The sequence below is a fragment of the Antedon bifida genome, chromosome 1 (assembly GCF_963402885.1).
Source record: "Antedon bifida chromosome 1, ecAntBifi1.1, whole genome shotgun sequence".
In the NCBI taxonomy this organism is placed as follows: domain Eukaryota; kingdom Metazoa; phylum Echinodermata; class Crinoidea; order Comatulida; family Antedonidae; genus Antedon; species Antedon bifida.
Window position 1 is genome coordinate 22,927,948 of NC_136226.1, and position 17,290 is coordinate 22,945,237.

Genomic DNA, 17,290 nt, shown 5'->3' on the forward strand with positions numbered 1-17,290 from the left:
GCCCAATTTTACGGACGTGGAAAACGGGAAAAAAATCCGCTGACCGCCGTTAAATTGTGCGCGGTTAATTTTACGCTGCAGTCAATCAATTTACATAATAGACTCTTCCAACCCTGGACTTCTATAACGTTAATGGTTATATATATGATGAAATGGGATCTAAATTTTAATTTAGTGGCAGAAAAAAACATTTAGTATGAAATTAAGGGTGTTGCCCGGGCAACTGGGGCAACACCCCTGCGTCCGCTCCTGCCAAGATACTGTTAATACGAATACATTTTTACAAAATATCGAACGTAGGCCTAATACTTTTGAAATTATTACAAGTAGGCCTAAAACAAACTGATTAAATGAGTATTTGTTTATCAGTGGAAACATATTATAAGGCTGCAACAATATTACATTATTACTATCAACATATGCCTAATCTCATGGTACCTCACTTCTATTATGTTTTGTTTGTTGTCGCTACACTGTACTCAAACAGACGTACATAGGACTACCGTTATATACAATCCAAATAACATTTATTCAACATATCAACTATCGTGACTCGCGTCCATGTTAGACCCCGCTCTCGATCCCCGCTCGGTGGCGCTAGATCGATATTGCAAACTACACATCTCCCTTTTTTAGAGATTGATTAATCAGCTGTATAATTTTAAGTCGCGCAGCAACTAAACTAAGATCATGTCAATCATTGAATTTCCATCTGTGTTTCAATAAAGGTCCGATATTGTTCATTATCAAATCAGTGTTCAGTGTTTTTATTTTTTTGGTGAGTGATTATAGATTAGGGTTCATTATATGAAATTAGGATGTTACATATTCATCCAAATAACGTGGTCTTCGCCGGTTCCGTTGTGGTCTGGTATTCGATGGTGTTGATGCTTCCGGTGGCTTCGGGTTGTTGTGGATGTCCGCTTCAGTTGGCGTTCCCGCATCGTTGGAGTGATCGTGATTGGTTGGAGTTTGGCTTTCCTTCACATCACCATCTCTCTCCTTTTTGGTTGTTCTTGCATCATCACATCGTTGTTAGTGAGCTTCCGTGTCATTGCACGATTTCTTCTCACTGTTTTTCCATCCGTATCGATGTACACGGACCTGGGTGCCTTGTGGTTTCCCGTGATTGTTCCGTGACGTTTCAAGTCCGGTATATATACTTTGTCACCCGGACTTAGTTGTTCCGCATCTGCAGCTCTGTGACGGTTGTCAAAGTTTCTCTTCATTTCACGTCTATATCTCTCCTCTTTCTGTCTAAGGTCAGTCTGGTCTGGTAGTTTTGGTCGGAGCTCTTCTGGGTGGCATGGCACTCTTGTCTTTAGTCTCCGACTCATATTCAACTGTGTTGGTGAATACCCATTTTGAAGTGGTGTGTTACGGTACTGTAGCATTGCCAAATACTCAACGTCACACTTGTTCATGAAGGATTTGATGGTTTGTACTGCTCGTTCCGCCTCGCCGTTTGACTGTGGGAAATGAGGGGATGATGTTACATGTTCAAATCTCCAGCTCTGTGCAAATGCTTTGAATTCGTCAGAGCTGTACTGTGGTCCATTGTCCGAGAACAGGACGTCTGGTATGCCTTGACGACTGAATATTTTCTTCAATTTGGCAACAGTTTCTTTCGTATCTACATTCTTTGTGACAATGCAGACCTCAATGTCTCTTGAGTAATAATCTACAGCAAGTAGATAGTTACGTCCCTTGTAATGGAAAAAGTCGGTACCAACTCTAGACCATGGTCGGTTTGGGAACTCTGTTCCTCGCATTGGTTCTGCTTGACTTCTCCTGTATCTTGCGCACATCTCGCAGTTCCTCACAACTTTCTGTATGTCTCTCGATATCCCTGGCCACCATACTGAAGACATTGCATTTGCTCTCATCTTTGTAATTCTTTGGTGACTGTCATGTAGACAATGTAGAATATCTGTTCTTAGTTTTGGAGGGATTACCAGACGTTTGCTCTTTAGGAGAAGGCCTTCATGTACAGAAAGGCTACCTCTTTCTTTCCAGTAGCTGTGTAGATAGCCGGATGCCTCTGATTTCTCATTCCATCCTTCTTGAACATAGTACATCACCATTTTTAGAGTGTCGTCTTTTCGCAGTTCTGACTTTATCTCCTCCAGTCTCTTGTCTGATGCTGGTAGAGTCACCATCACGCTGTTTACGAAACATTCTACCTCATTCCTTAACTTTTCTTCACGGTCGATCTCTTCGTTTGCACGTCTTTCTTTGTGCCTCGGCGATCTTGACAGTGCATCGGCTGTGTATATAATAACTTCCCGGGCACATGGTTTATATCGAAGTTAAACCTCATCAGACGCATTCGGAACCTCTGAACTCATATAGGGAGTTCGTCAATATTCTTGGTAGAGAAAAGTGGAACCAATGGTTTGTGGTCGGTTTGAACTCTAAACTTGAGTCCCACAACAGATCGGCCCAATGTTCAAGTGACCATGTGGTGGCAAGTGCTTCTTTTTCGATCTGTGCATATCTGCGTTCCGTTGCCGTCATGGATCTACTTGCATAGGCTACTGGTCTCAGCTCGCCATTTTCTTTTTTCTGTAGAAGCACAGCACCTAGTCCAAAACTGGACTGTCTAATCTCTTCAGTACTGCATTGAGCCTATTGTCGTGCTCTGTCTGATTTGCTGCCAGTGATCAGAATGTCGTCCATATGACATACAACACCTTCTAGACCTCTCAGCTCTCGGTCCATCTGCTTTTGGAAGTACTCCGGTGCTGACGAGATCCCATAAGGAAGACGTTTAAACACATACCTCCCAAAAGGTGTAATGAAGGTAGTTAGTTTTGTGCTTTTTGGGCTCAGCTTCACCTGGTGAAACCCTGAGTTTGCATCGAGTTTTGAGAACACCGTTCCGTTCGCCACCTTACTAGCAGTATAGTGTTGTTGCGTTCTCGACTATATATACTCTTTCTTCTATCTCCGAGTTGTTTCCGTGTTGTTGTTTCAGCTTCATGTCCACAAATCCTCGTGTTTTCAGTGGTGTATCGCCTGTACACACTAGCGTCTTGTCGGTTGGGAACATTTCTCCGAATCGGTTTTGATACACTATATTTGGCATCACTGAAACTTGTGCACCGGTATCAATACACCATGACAGTTTTTGATCGGCTGCTCTGAGTTTGATGTGCCATCCAGGTTGTTTGTGTGCATCTTTCAACTGTGACCTGTTAACTTGTTGGACACTAACACCACTTATCAGGAAAGTGTGTTCGTCATCGACTTGGTTGACTCTGCTTGGTCGGCTTGCAGTTGATCTACACACTACCTTATAGTGACCGGTTTTCCCGCATGCATTACAAGTTGCTGATTTTGCTGGACAGTTCTGTTTTCCATATGGGTGAGATTTTCAACAATATCCCACTTCTGACACCATATTATGTTTTGTTTGTTGTCGCTACACTGTACTCAAACAGACGTACATAGGACTACCGTTATACACAATCCAAATAACATTTATTCAACATATCGTGACTCGCGTCCATGTTAGACCCCGCTCTCGATCCCCGCTCGGTGGCGCTAGATCGATATTGCATACTACCACAACTTCAATGACAATAACATTTATTGGTAAAACAAGTACATGTAAAATAAAAGATTGAGTCCAGAAGAGGGGGTAAGGGGAAGTCCCTTACTGCCTTTCATTCACGTCCGCGACAACGGCGAATATGCCTCACACACGTCGTGACGTCACACTTCGTCTTCTTGTGGTGGTTTGAACCCCGGTGAGCGTGGTTGTTGTTCATGAACAGAGGATGTGCTGGAAAGTTGAGGTATTTAACACATTTTGTCGAATTCTAGGCAGCATTTTATATTTCTTAATTTACTTTAGTACCCTATTATCAATTTCTGTTAATTTCATTGTGAAGCTGTTTTTCTAGACACCCATTTTTTGTCTTGTCTTTTGTTGTTGTGTAGGCTAAAATATGATTGGTTATAAGCTATACAAAGACGGTACTACTGACGGCCGTACTGAGTATACAGTCATGCACCGACAATTATATGGTCGATTCGTCCCGTTTATTTTGTCCTAACACCCACTCGCTTGTGAAGACTTGAAATACTACAAAATGTCTGATTCCCCAAAAAAATTATATTATTAATTAAATATCTACGTGTCTATTATTAGTACCCATTGCCATACAATAATAGGGCCTTTATTATTTTTATAAAGTAAAACCAGAGAGAAAACACATGCATAATATTTAAAACTTTAAAATTTTAACCTAGTAGTACTGTACTTCTCTACACTTTATTGTATGCTGTACATTTAAAGTATCTGATATTAATTTCTAATATTAATCATTATTCTTTCTTTTTCGATCAAAGCAGCAATAATAGCAAAGCAGCCCATGAGACGTAAAACTTTTAGCCAAAAAATAATGAAAGCTCAACAGCACGTATAATATCTAAAAACAACCACTACTTTAAAGAAACTCAATATTAAATATGGCAAGTCCACTGTGGAAGGTAATGTGATGTCAATAGTTTAATTAAAAATAGCCAAATGAGAAAAGTATACTATCAGGTATTTTTATTGTAAAGGGAAAAGACAATTGTTGTAACCTTTATTGCATAGAGTATAAAACTGTACTTACCACTGCCAATGTTGTGTTTCCACAAGATATAGTATTTCAAAATACTGTATTTTCCAATTAATAAACTTACAGCTGTTATGTTTGTTTTTTTAAATTTAGAAACAACCTTTATCAAATGCATATGGCAGTCGAAATCATACTATGTCTGGACCACTTCAACGCTCAACCAGTTATCCATCACATAATGGGTCGGTAACCTTTTCTTTTAAAACATTACTGCTCTGTCATTTGTGGTTTTGATAGTACTGTTATAAATTTCAAAAACTAACTGTATGCCTCTGAAATAAGCAGTTATATTTGAATAACTGATAATTCAGTTTGAAACTCATAAATTTGAAATTTAGCACTTTAAAAAATTGTGAAACTTTCCGTATTTCAAATTACAGTACTTTAAAAAAAAGAAACATTGAATCAATGTATAATTGTATTCTAAATAATAATCCAATTCAATAAAAAGATACAATTAACGTTCTGTAAATCTTCAATTGACAGGGTTCAAAGAGAGACAGGACAGGTGGAAAAGCTTCTGGTAAGTATTCATTCCTTTTGTTATTTATTTAATACAGTACATTACTTACAAACGTTATATTTAAAATTAGTTCCACATGCTACCTCTAATCCTGTAATCTGGGGCAATACACTGTTACTGAACTCAGATTTTGATGCCATGATTGTTTGGACAAAATGATCTGAGTGAAGCCACTATGTACAGTTACATAATACATTATTTTTTAATTATCTTTAGTCATCATATGGCTTCCTTCAATGTTGTGATCGAGATGGACGACTATTTTTCCATTATAGTGAATATTCGGACAATGTTGAAGAGTTAACATTAGGAGGTAGGTAGTAAATAAATTGTATGTGTCTGCAAAATGAATATACTGTATAAATGCTGGGATAGCTTAAAACTTATGATCTATGGATGTAATTGTCATATTTTACTATAGATCTCATTGTATTTTGTTATGTCTGTTATTTAGATAATAATAATGACACAAACCATAATATACAAAAGCAACAATTGCATTATATCGATGGGAACTAGCTAAATTGTATACATGTTTCACTAGTACTCAACACAAACAACCTAACTAGAACAAGATACTCTCATTACAGTAGTAATCTGATAATAAATCTGTTACAAATGATGTGGCATTATGCAATCACCAAGCTCCCTCCTCAGTGGATTCCTAGCCAGGTCCTGGCATGCAAATCAATAGCTCCCTATTGGTTACGGTAAACTGTCAACAAATCACAACATCTGCAGTATGCTTGAAATATAATATATTCAAGATGATAATTTTGTTGCAGATGTTGAAATATTCAAGGTGATTATTTTTTTGTTGTAGATGCTGTAGAATTTGAAACCTCAGTTGACAGAAGGACAGGTAAACCTGTAGCTTGTAAAATTATTAAGCTAAAAAATGGCAGCATATCCACCGAGATACTGAGTGACGACAAAGTTACTGGATTCATTGTTAGCGAGGCTAAGATGTCAAAATCAAGAAATGTAAGACAAACACCAATCCATCCAGATAATACACAATGAATGAATGTTTATGAGTACAAATAGTGAAAATCGAATATTTCATCTTTCACCAAACTAAATTATTTGTTCCATTGTACGAAAAACACACCTACTTTTAATGAGAGGCTAGGTCTTTTCTCAACCATTTGATTCTTTAGAGTAGAACAAATTAAAGAGGGCGCAGACTACAGGTTGATCGAACATGATTAGTTAAAAAAAGCCTTGTGTCACACATGTGTAACAAAAATGAATGCGCAAAACGAAATTGCATTTCCTGTTTCCATAATTATTTAGTTAAAACTTATCTTTTATTATATTTTTTTCTATTTTTTCCTCATTAGGGTGGCCTTAACGGTGAAAGTGGTCAAGTTACCTATGAAATGAATGGAGTAAGTATAATTTACAACTTATACCCAATTCACATGTACAGCACAATGTAACTAAAAGTAAGCAATTGTTATATGGATATCCTAAGATAAGGCCTACTTAGTTTTCTGTGATAATTTCTGGTTGATAACACCTTTTGTAGGCCTATAAGTAATACAGTAAATGAGGTAGACCCCTTAAAGAGAATGAAATTAATGAGGGGAAATATGTATTTTAACACTACAACCACAACCCATATTAAGGGGACACATAGGTGTTCTACTGTAGTCAATTTTGAAAATTATGGTATTTCGAGAATGTACGGTGATTCGTGTAAATTGTTTGCGCTTAAAATAATCACCGGGAAATCTACTAACATTTAAGCGCATGTGTGTAAGGTTACAAACTTGTTCAGAGACTTTCAAAGTTTGGTACCAAGGTAACATTTTGTAAGATGTGTGAAACACGTATATGCAATGCATTTGTGTCCAATAAGCTTCTTCAGTGAATAAGAAGGGTTAAGAAAGAACTGTACAAATATTTTTTCTATTTTTATCTTATATTTTTAGGAATGTTTTTTCTTGAATTATATGATTCATGATGTTCAAACTAAGGACACAAAGTTAAAGAAAGAAGATAAAGTTTTGTTTAACATTGCCACAGACAAAAGGTTTGTTTCAAGTAAAACCACATTTTTTGATAGAAATTTAAAATGTTCAATTCACTATTGACTAGATTCAAGCTAGACTGAACAAGTTGTTGGCAACTGACCGCTGATTAATAGTGCCCTTACAGTAAGTTGATCAGTGTTGATCTAAACAGGTGGCCAGTTATGCATTGTTTAGCATTTTCTACCATTTTATCATTGATATTAAGTGGTTGATGACAATATTTTTGTTGCCTTCACAGTAAAATTCATCTGCTTCTTAAAATTTTATCTTGTTAAACAATAATCACTAATATAATATCTGCCAAATATGTTATTTTTTCTCTTTAGAGATGGCAGTGTGCGTGCCCGTAACATGACTCTACTAGAATCCTTTGTTGCACCTCGTTACCAGGGCATTGTTTGTTCTATGAAAGAATCTTTTGGTTTTCTAGAGAGAGCAGATGTTGTTAAAGAAGTTAGTAGATACAGTACCTTTGATTCTTACATAAACCTTTGATTTTGTTTTTGTATACCTTATCAAGAGCCAATTGTATGAGTTTAGTTTCTATTTTGCACAGTGCAATCACTAATTAACTAACATGAAAATTTCACTTTTTTCTTAGTAACTTTAATATTATGCAAAATAGTGTGCCTGTACATTAAAACAAATGAAGCAAATTTCTATGTAACTAATATCTTGAATTTATTTTGGAAGTTTTAGGATTTTTAAGATCCATAAAATGTATTCTTTATTATAATTATTGCGTTTCTCTTATTTCTGTTACAGATTTTTTTCCATTATAGTGAATTTGAAGGAGATATAAATGAGCTAGTTCTAGGAGATGATGTTGATTATGATATTACAGTTCGAAATGTAAGTGCCATATATTTATTTCAGTAGCTCAAACTTAGTCCACAAATTGCTTTTGCGGTTTACATTTAAATGTTTAAATATGAAACAGTTTATATGTGAATGCACACATTTGTTTATTTTTAGGATAAAGAAGTAGCCATCAATATTAAAAAGCTTCCACCTGGCACTGTAGTGTTTGAAGAAATTTCAGATGAATCTTATATTGGTAACATTTCAAAAGTTATACCACGATTCAGCAATCGACGTCAGACTGAACCATTTCCAGGAAAACTCATATTTGAAACTCCTGATGGAGGGTAAGAAGAATTTTTATTCATTAGCAAAGTTATACCTACATACTTCCTTTTTAAGGAATCGCATGTGGTGGCTTTTGAATAATTTATAGCCTTATAATCCAAAATTAGTTTCAGTAAACTTTTAATTTCTTTGTTAGTGTTTCTTGGTTATTTCATACCTCTGTCAAAGCTAAAACACTTTGTAAGTTAAATACTGTACTTATATTTATTACAGTAGTTTGACTATAAATAAGAAGTTAGTATTAGTAAAATTATTCTCTCCACAAAATGTATTGCAGTTGAGGTGGAATTTAGCCAATCACCAAAAGCAGGCTTTAGATTATCCTCTTTAGTTTTATTGTGTAATGAATGTATGAATAAATAAAAAATGTAGACATTTTCAAGCCCACTTTCAATTCTCAATTTTTATATTATAGATTTTTTAATTTTCGAAAGTTCTTTAGATAGATAGATGATTTTCTGAATTATCACTATTTACATTTTACTAGGAAAAGAGAGCTTTCTTATGGAGAGAAAGATGTATTTGGTAGTTACACATTGAATGAGGATGACACGGTAGAGTTTCAGATTGCCACAGATAAACGAGATCTACTACAGCGTGCAACTAGTATCAAACTGATGATGGACACTTTTGAAGCTGTCAAAGAAGAAAGAGAAATGGTTTGTTGTTTTGGGCCGTGTTTCTGCAGCCAAATATTAACCAATAATTATCTCATTTACACAGCCACTGTCACACACAGCCACTGGGCCCTCTGAGAGACCAGTCTTTGACTGAAGAGGTCACCCAGTATAAATAAAAAATAAGTCATTAATTTATCATAAATTTCCCTACAAGTTCTTCATCAATTCATTCATTCTTCATTTAGTCTTTCAAAATCACATACTTAAAACACAAAAATTGCAAAATAAACCAGAAAAAGACAAGGATGCAAAACTGCTGTAGCTTTTTAGATGGATTTATCCACCTTAACAGCCTGAACAAAAACTTAATTTGTATATGGTACATTTAAGATAAAGATAAAATAAATAAAGTCTTGTACTGGAAATAGAAAAGAAAAGTATATTAGTGCCGTGCAATAAATGTAAAGTAGATGTGATTGTGATGTATTTTTCTTTAATTTATGATTGTTTCTCCAGGGTATAGTTGCAGCTATAAAAGAAGGCTTTGGATTCATCAAATGTGTCAACCGTGAACCAAGAATGTTCTTCCACTTCAGTGAACTACTTGAATCGGTAATTATTACATTAGTAGTGTTTTTAGTCATGAGAATATTTGATGGTATAGTCAACTATCTCTTAGATGCCCTTAGGCTGGCAATGTTGTGTTCTTTTTTATGGGTTTCCAATTCTGAATTTTATTTGGGATGTAGTGAAAGAAATAATTTTGGACCCAATGGTGTAATACATGGTCTGAATGCCTCTGGTTTACAGCCACAAAGTCTAGGTTTGGGAGACTGAATATTTAACTTTATTGAGCAGATGTTAAATTTACGTTGTCATAACTTCGCTGAGGGTCTTTCCAAAATGAAATATGATATTATATATCGAGATTCAACTTTTCTTTCTTTTTAGGGTGACCTTCATATATCTGATGAAGTAGAATTCACAGTTATTCCAGTAAGTTGAAAATGCTTCACGTTTTATAGTTGTGTTTGTTTTGGTAACTTACTATAATATTGATATATTAAACAAATAATGTGACTGGCTCATATCACAGAATGTAAGGGTCTGTTTCTAATTCAAATAAAAGCATGGTTTTAATACCATATTTTGAAAGAATTCTATTTTAATGGTTCCTCATAAACCATAATACAGAACAGATCATAAAAAACATTTTTCAAAAACTTAAAAAATTGGAAGTCAATGTGATATAAGTTTAGACAAGTATATTCATCTTGTTATATTATTTGTTAATGTTTTTAGGACCCAAATTCACCTAAGCGTCAGATTGCTGTACGTATCAAGCTTCTTCCAAAGGGATCTGTGTGTTTTGAGATCATTCAACCGGAACGTGTACAAGGCACTGTAGAAAAAGTGCCAGCAAACTTGGTAAAGATATATTTTATTTCTGTTTAAATCAGTTTTAGATGTTTAACTAACACACAGCTATAATTTGAACCATGTCCTTCAACACTGTCAATACTTGAGAAATTATACAAAAAAAAAAAATATGTTTGTATGATGTAGTTTGTTTAAGCGGATATTAGCCCTTGATGGCATTTGCAGCAATAAAGAAATTGAATTGAAACACCGGTTCTCGTCAGATCACCAAAGTTATATACCGGAGAGTGATGGTGTAATGGTAATATCGGACTAGCATGTGATAGGCATGGGTTCGAGGTTATCTGTACCATACTAATTGCATCCTTAGGCAAGATGCTTTACTCTCATTGCCTCGTCCTTCGGATGGAATGTAAAGCCATTGCTCCCGTGTACTTAACAATGCACGTTAAAGAACTTGGTACACTATTCGAAAAGAGTAGGGGATCGTCTCCCAGTGTGCTGATCTGGTAGGCGCTGCACTGCTGGATGCCGTGGGTCTGTGGAGGGTCTAATCCGAAATTTCCTCAGTTTCCAATTAAACTTGAGGACCAGAATGCATTACATTTACATTTTTACATTTACATTAGCCGGGGCTCATAGAAAGTCCTCTTTTCCAGAGGAGGTTAGAGTCCGGGATCAAGGAACATCCCTTGCCTTTACTGTTCTTGATATTTAAATAAATTTATATCAACAATCAGTCTTATTATATGGCTATTAATATTTCAAATTATGTATTTTAAATTTGTTATTTATATTTACAGTGGGGTAAAAGTCCAGGTAAAAACTCAAAAGATAAAGAACTTGACCGTGGATTGATAAGTTACCAATTGAATGGCAAGAAGCAAACCGTTAATTATCATGCTAAAGATACAGATATACGTACACCACCCAACATTGGTGATGAGGTATGTACAATTGTACAATTATACATAAACACAAACACCAATTTTTTTTTTATTGATTTTATGAGTTGACTGAAGGAAAGGTTTCATGAGGCTCAGCCTCTCTTCATTCCTGAATACAAATATTCATTATTTAATGTTCTGATGTAAGCTTTAATCCACTGCTTCCATTTAAAGAAAATCAGTGCTTGGATCAGAGTAGAACAGTTATAGGTTGTGCATTTAACCAGCCTCATATTGCACAATATTGTTTTTAAAAAGCGTCATAGGCAATAGAAGCCCAAAATAGAACTGAACAGCATTCAGAAACTAACCAACCAGATAGTAAGAATACTCTCACGTGTGTTACAATACTGATTCATGTATTTTTAATCATATGTTATTACATTTTTTGTCTAATAACTGTAACCAATAAAATGTGTTTTTAGGTTGAGTTTAATCTGGCTGAGATCAAGAAAGACAACACACAAACAGCTGTAAACGTGGTAGTAATGAATCGTGCTGAGGAGACCATTAAGTATGGCTACTTGTCAGTGTTAAAAGATAGCTTTGGATTTATAGAAACAGAACAACATGATAGGGAGGTCTTCTTTAGATACAGGTGATATTTTGTTTAAATGCTCTTTACTCTTTAGATGTCTAATAGAGTGGAGAAGTCGTATGTATAAGACCTGCAGGTTATTTCTTTCTACAGTAATTAGTTAGGGCTTTTTGCTATTTGTTTGGATACATATGACTTCTGAAATAAACAAAGTTGATAATGCATTGAACTGTTAGGTCGATATAAGCCAAACCAAAGCACTAACATTTCTGTGATTTATTATTAAAATAATGTAATGAAAGAAAGCAAGCATACAAATATTCAATGTATTTTTCTTTCAGTCACTGAAAGCAGATATAAAAAAAATTGTTATAAGAAGGTCCCAATGGTACCAAAGTTGTTCCTAGTGTACCATATTTTCCAAAATAGTTTGTTCCACCTTTTTAAATACATTTTACATTAGTATTACTAACATGTATTATTTAAATATTAATAATGATTATTTGACCCTTTTTGTTATCTGCTTTTGGGTTACAAAACTATTACTATTAATGTTATCAAATTCAGGTCACTTATTTCAAAAAGTTTCTTAATTTGCTAGATTATTACAATTGTTTACTATTTTTTTTCTTGCTAGTGAGGTTTGTGGCGAAGTAAATGATTTTGAGCTAGGAGACGAAGTGTCATTTGTAGTTGTACGTCGTAGCAACCGTGTCCATGCCGAGAACATTAAGAAGCTTAACAAAGGTACTCTACCAGGAGAAATTGTGCGGACAGACGTAGAACTAGGTCAAGTAGTACGACCTCTACGAAATATTGATCCACAACAAGAAGAGTACGAAGGCCTGGTTCAGCTGATACATGAGGGTAGGTTCAGGTCTACTTTGTATTACCTTTCTTTCATGAAGGTTTTATTTTGTTTTTGTAAACTGTTTTTTGGGTGAACATTTTATAATTCTACTATAACTTTAATTGAATGAATTTGTGAATGTCAATTTTTGTTTAAATGTGTACCATGCATATCATTACCATATATCGATGACAAATTCTGTAATCTTTACAGGCCTCTCAAGAGAAGATTACATAGATGTAGTTTTGTGTTTACATTACATTGTGACAACACTTAACTATGTCAATTAGTTTTAGTTATCTGTAATGCGCCTTAAAATTGGTTGATAAGGCACAATATAAATTGTATGTATGTATGAGTGAAAGTATTTTATTTCTGTAAAATTATTGTAACAATTTGTTGGTGTAAGTCAATTCAGAATAATAATAATATATCACACTTCTACAAGGTCAGGGTTAACTTAAATAGTACAAAATTTGTTTAAAAAACAAAGAGAAAATATATATATATAAAACATTAATTACAAAATAAAATAACAATAATTTTTAAAGGTAATACAATTTGTGGCATAGACTAAAAATTAGGAACTCTACAATTTGTGGCATTTTGCATTGGTGAATGTAGACTAGGAATTACTATGTATGATTTAAACGTTGAACCCTTTTTTTACTTTCTGTAGATGAGACCGAAGGAGATGTTTACCCATACTGCATCACTAGCCTGACAGACAAACACGAGTTTCTGCAAGCTGGTGATAAGATCCGGTTCCAGATTGGTATCTCAAAGACAGATGACAGAGAATGGGCTTGCAACATCACCGCACTTAGGAAGTTTATTCGCAGTAAAGTTGACTCACTCAAAGGACAGGTGTGTACTTTGTTTTAAGTAATGACATGATAACTAGATTATATTGTTATCTACTCTCATGCGTATTCTTGCATCTTTGTATATAAGAAATACTGACAATAAAAATCTGATATTTTTCTTCTCTATTTCACAAAACATGACTTACCCATGTTAATGTAATAGTGCAGGACTACATGATCTAAGACGCCTCATACTTATGTCCTGTGCCCTTGAGTAGAACACATCTTGTAGTAGCAGTTCTTTATTTAATAAATGCTTCTGTCAGTTTCGTTGTGCAACAGCACAATTTATTTCAATCTGGTCAAGATAAATACAAAATAAAATAAAGAAAAACATTTTCTTGTCCTGTTAGACCTTATATTTGGTAAAAATACAGATAAAACGATAACTTTATGTCGTATAAAATTGAACACATACATAGATAGCGAATATCGTTGTATAACAGAATAAAACTATAAATAGAATATAAAATAAATAACTTCTTAAGAGGAACTAAAGTTGAAATAAAGTGGAATTTTAGTGATTTGCAAAAGAAAATAAAGGAAACGACATTGTTTTTATTAAAGTACCATTTAGGTTGTTTCATAATTGGGGACCTGCGACACAAATAAAATAAGTATTGCTACATAAATTATATTTATATTATGTGTCATGTCAATATTTGAAAGGAAGCAAATACATGCAGGATAACAAAGACAAGTTAAATTTACACAGAAACATAACAGAAAAACATTAAGATTATATAACAAAAAAACATATCAGATTGATATGAAAGATAAAGTTTACCAAAATCGTGCAGCAAAATGAGGAGACCATATAATATATTTCTCCTGTCCTAATATAAGAACTCTGTATAAACATTGATGTTACTTATAACGTTTGCCATACTGTAACCCAGAGTTTACATTTAATTAGTTTTAGTCATTTTGCTTGTCTTTTTCAGTATGGATTTATTGACTACGAGATGGAAGAAGGCAAGAAGTTGTTTTTCCACATGAGTGAGGTTCAGGATGGAATAGACCTACAAGTTGGAGATGAGGTTGAGTTTGTGATGATACGTAATCAACAGAATGGACGATATAGTGCTGTCAACGTTCGCAGACTAAGGTAAACACTTGCTTAAGTTCTGACACAGTATAAAGTTAGAATAGATTTTTTTAAATCTTAAAACTTAAAAGTTCCCTGTTGGAATAAACTGAGGTATATGTTTATTTTTGTACTAATATGTCGTAAGGTTGTTGAACAGGTTTTCCCAGTTCTTAAACTTGGACCCAACACAAGGATGTAACCCTATTGACACAATGCGATGGACCACCAAACTGTGACTTGTGATTGGTCAACTCGCTTGCATTGTGTCTATGTTACATTGTGTCCGAGTGTGAACCAAGCCTTAATTAACTCTGCATTATTTTATTATTAGATACCTCAGGTGCACTGTGTTTAAGTAATATGTATGTATTCAATAATTAATTTTTACTACATATTTTGCCTTGTTCTTTTAGTAGTCGCCAGAGACCTGAACACCTGGTGCATAAATTAAAATCAAACTTATCGCTGGAGGACAATGGCCCTCGATTTATTGTCACCAGGCAACCACGTGGCCCAGACGGTACTAAAGGTTTTGAGATGCAGCGCAATGTGTAGTGAACCGCGACCACTACTTGTTATCCAGATAGTTAAGAACAACAACAAAAAATGATGATAATGTAACACATGGATTAGAAGATATTCCTTTTGAAGTATATAAAAACAGCAATAAAAATTATTTGTTAAGTGTAAAGGGTGCTAGGTACTATAGAAGAGACAATGATGAATTTTAATGCAAACTTCCAATATTTTTTAAAATGTTCACTTGTCCAAAAAAAAATTATTTTAAAATATAAACAATTAGTAAGTATTTAAGTTTTCTTAAGTCTCCATTTCACATTATTGCTTCTTTCAAAGTATTTTATCCCTGTAGTCTAAACATTATCACAACACATGGTTTCCTCACATTTTAAACTTGCTTAATTCCAGATATATATTCAAATTCATGTTTTTTTCTAACAAAACATATGTTATAGGCTTCTTTCTAATTATCCATATATCACAAACATTTCAGCATTTAATATTCAATAGTAGTTTAAAAAAAATATCTATGTTTGAATTTTGTATATAAATATTGTAACAATCTGTTTATATTTCAGTATCAATATTGTTTTGTTTTAATGTTACTGCTATCCTTATTACTGGATTGAACTACAATCCCATGTTTGGTTATAACCCCATCCATTGTGTTTTTTTTTTTATTGAATCTATTAATTAGTAAAGTCTAGTACAATAGTATATAAAAACAGATCAACTCAGGTACTGTAGCATACTATCAAAATATGTTTTATATTATTTTTTATAACTTTGTTTCATTTAATGTTACTAAAATAGGGACAAAGTAATTATGTCAAACGGAACACTAATATATATTTATTCTTATTTTGCCTAAAACTGTTTTGCAATCATAGTACATGATTTACAAGTGATCATTTTCACTGACAATGAATTTCAAAGGTGCAATTACTTTACTTTGGATTAAATTAGTCCTCCCCTTTGTAGGCTGAATTATGCAAGCATTTCAATTGTCTAGTCCTTTAGACAAACTATTATTAAACTATATTGTTTTTAACACAAATCATGTTTGTACTATAAATATGGTTTTCATATGAACAAGAGTAACTAAATTAATTAATTATTATTAAATAATGTAAAGAAAATATTTCATGTCTACATTTCGGTTTTTTATGTCTACCTGCATGTACCTAAAAGAAAGATATAAAAAAGGAAGATAAATAAAGCAACAAGTCACATATTATATTTTGTATTTTGTTATTTTCCAACAGCTTACCGATTCTAGAAGCCACGGCCCTCTCCAAACTTCTTCAGTGTTAAGGGATGGGTAATTTGTCTCAATTTCTTGTACAGTGGCAGATCCAAATAAAATTCTCCCAGCTTTCTTCCCTTTTTTATACAAAATGATGTAAAACGGTAGGCCTATACTGAGTACATAACAATTGCCCGATCAATAATCATTACTGTTCTACGATTTATACTTGTTTAAATAAGTATATGATGTAATAAATAAATAATTTCACCATTATTGCTTCAACATAGTCAATATAACATTCACTTGTATTAACTTTATTGATTTGTGCTACAATAATATTCTTTTTATGAGATCATTATTTTGCCATAATTTTACCATTCAGTTTGGGTTTTTATTCCAACATGTCATTTTGTTGCTTTTATAACAAATATTTCATTAATGAAAGAAAGTAAACCACATATTTGTATATAGGGCCTAAGCGAAAATTATTTTATTGAATTATATACATAATAGTGTAATCTATCAAAATTGTTTGAAATGATGATAATGAAATTAAGTTCCTATACAATGTTAAAGATATATTGTCCCCCTAAACAATTTTTTTTTACATTTTTTTTTTGAATATGTTATTTTAATGTCACATAATAGTTATTCACTCTCACAAAAAATTGGGTCTGAAAAAAATGTATTTACCTGAGAAAAATGTAATTTAAAGCAAAAAATGGTCAAATTGTCTGGAAGACAATGAGTTTTTGGGTAATTTAACTGTTTATTTTGTCTTTTTATAGGTGAAATAATTTTTTCCCCTCGTTTTTTTTCTTATGGAAGTGAACAACTTCATTAAAACTGCAAAATGGCCTATTCATTTTTCATGATTTTGGGGGACAAT

At 33.6% G+C, this 17,290-nt stretch overlaps 1 protein-coding gene across 3 annotated transcripts; it reads left to right on the forward strand.

Moving 5' to 3' along the window:
• Positions 1–3,737: 3,737 nt before the first annotated feature.
• On the forward strand, positions 3,738–16,386 carry LOC144845308 (cold shock domain-containing protein E1-like). Of its 3 annotated transcripts, none has more exons than XM_078702543.1 (21): positions 3,738–3,800; positions 4,357–4,497; positions 4,725–4,813; positions 5,118–5,154; positions 5,371–5,467; positions 5,978–6,138; positions 6,498–6,545; positions 7,092–7,192; positions 7,520–7,646; positions 7,959–8,045; positions 8,169–8,341; positions 8,830–9,001; positions 9,479–9,574; positions 9,914–9,958; positions 10,265–10,390; positions 11,146–11,289; positions 11,715–11,887; positions 12,465–12,694; positions 13,357–13,544; positions 14,488–14,651; positions 15,047–16,386. In XM_078702543.1, exons 2-21 carry the CDS (start codon positions 4,477–4,479, stop codon positions 15,186–15,188), a joined length of 2,421 nt encoding a protein of 806 aa, XP_078558669.1. In that variant the 5' UTR covers positions 3,738–3,800; positions 4,357–4,476; the 3' UTR covers positions 15,189–16,386. The 3 variants fall into 3 exon arrangements, with proteins under 3 accessions (XP_078558669.1, XP_078558659.1, XP_078558678.1); XM_078702533.1 differs by having other exon boundaries at positions 3,741–3,800; positions 4,360–4,497; XM_078702552.1 differs by having other exon boundaries at positions 3,741–3,800; positions 4,360–4,497; positions 15,050–16,386.
• The last annotated feature ends 904 nt before the right edge of the window (positions 16,387–17,290 follow it).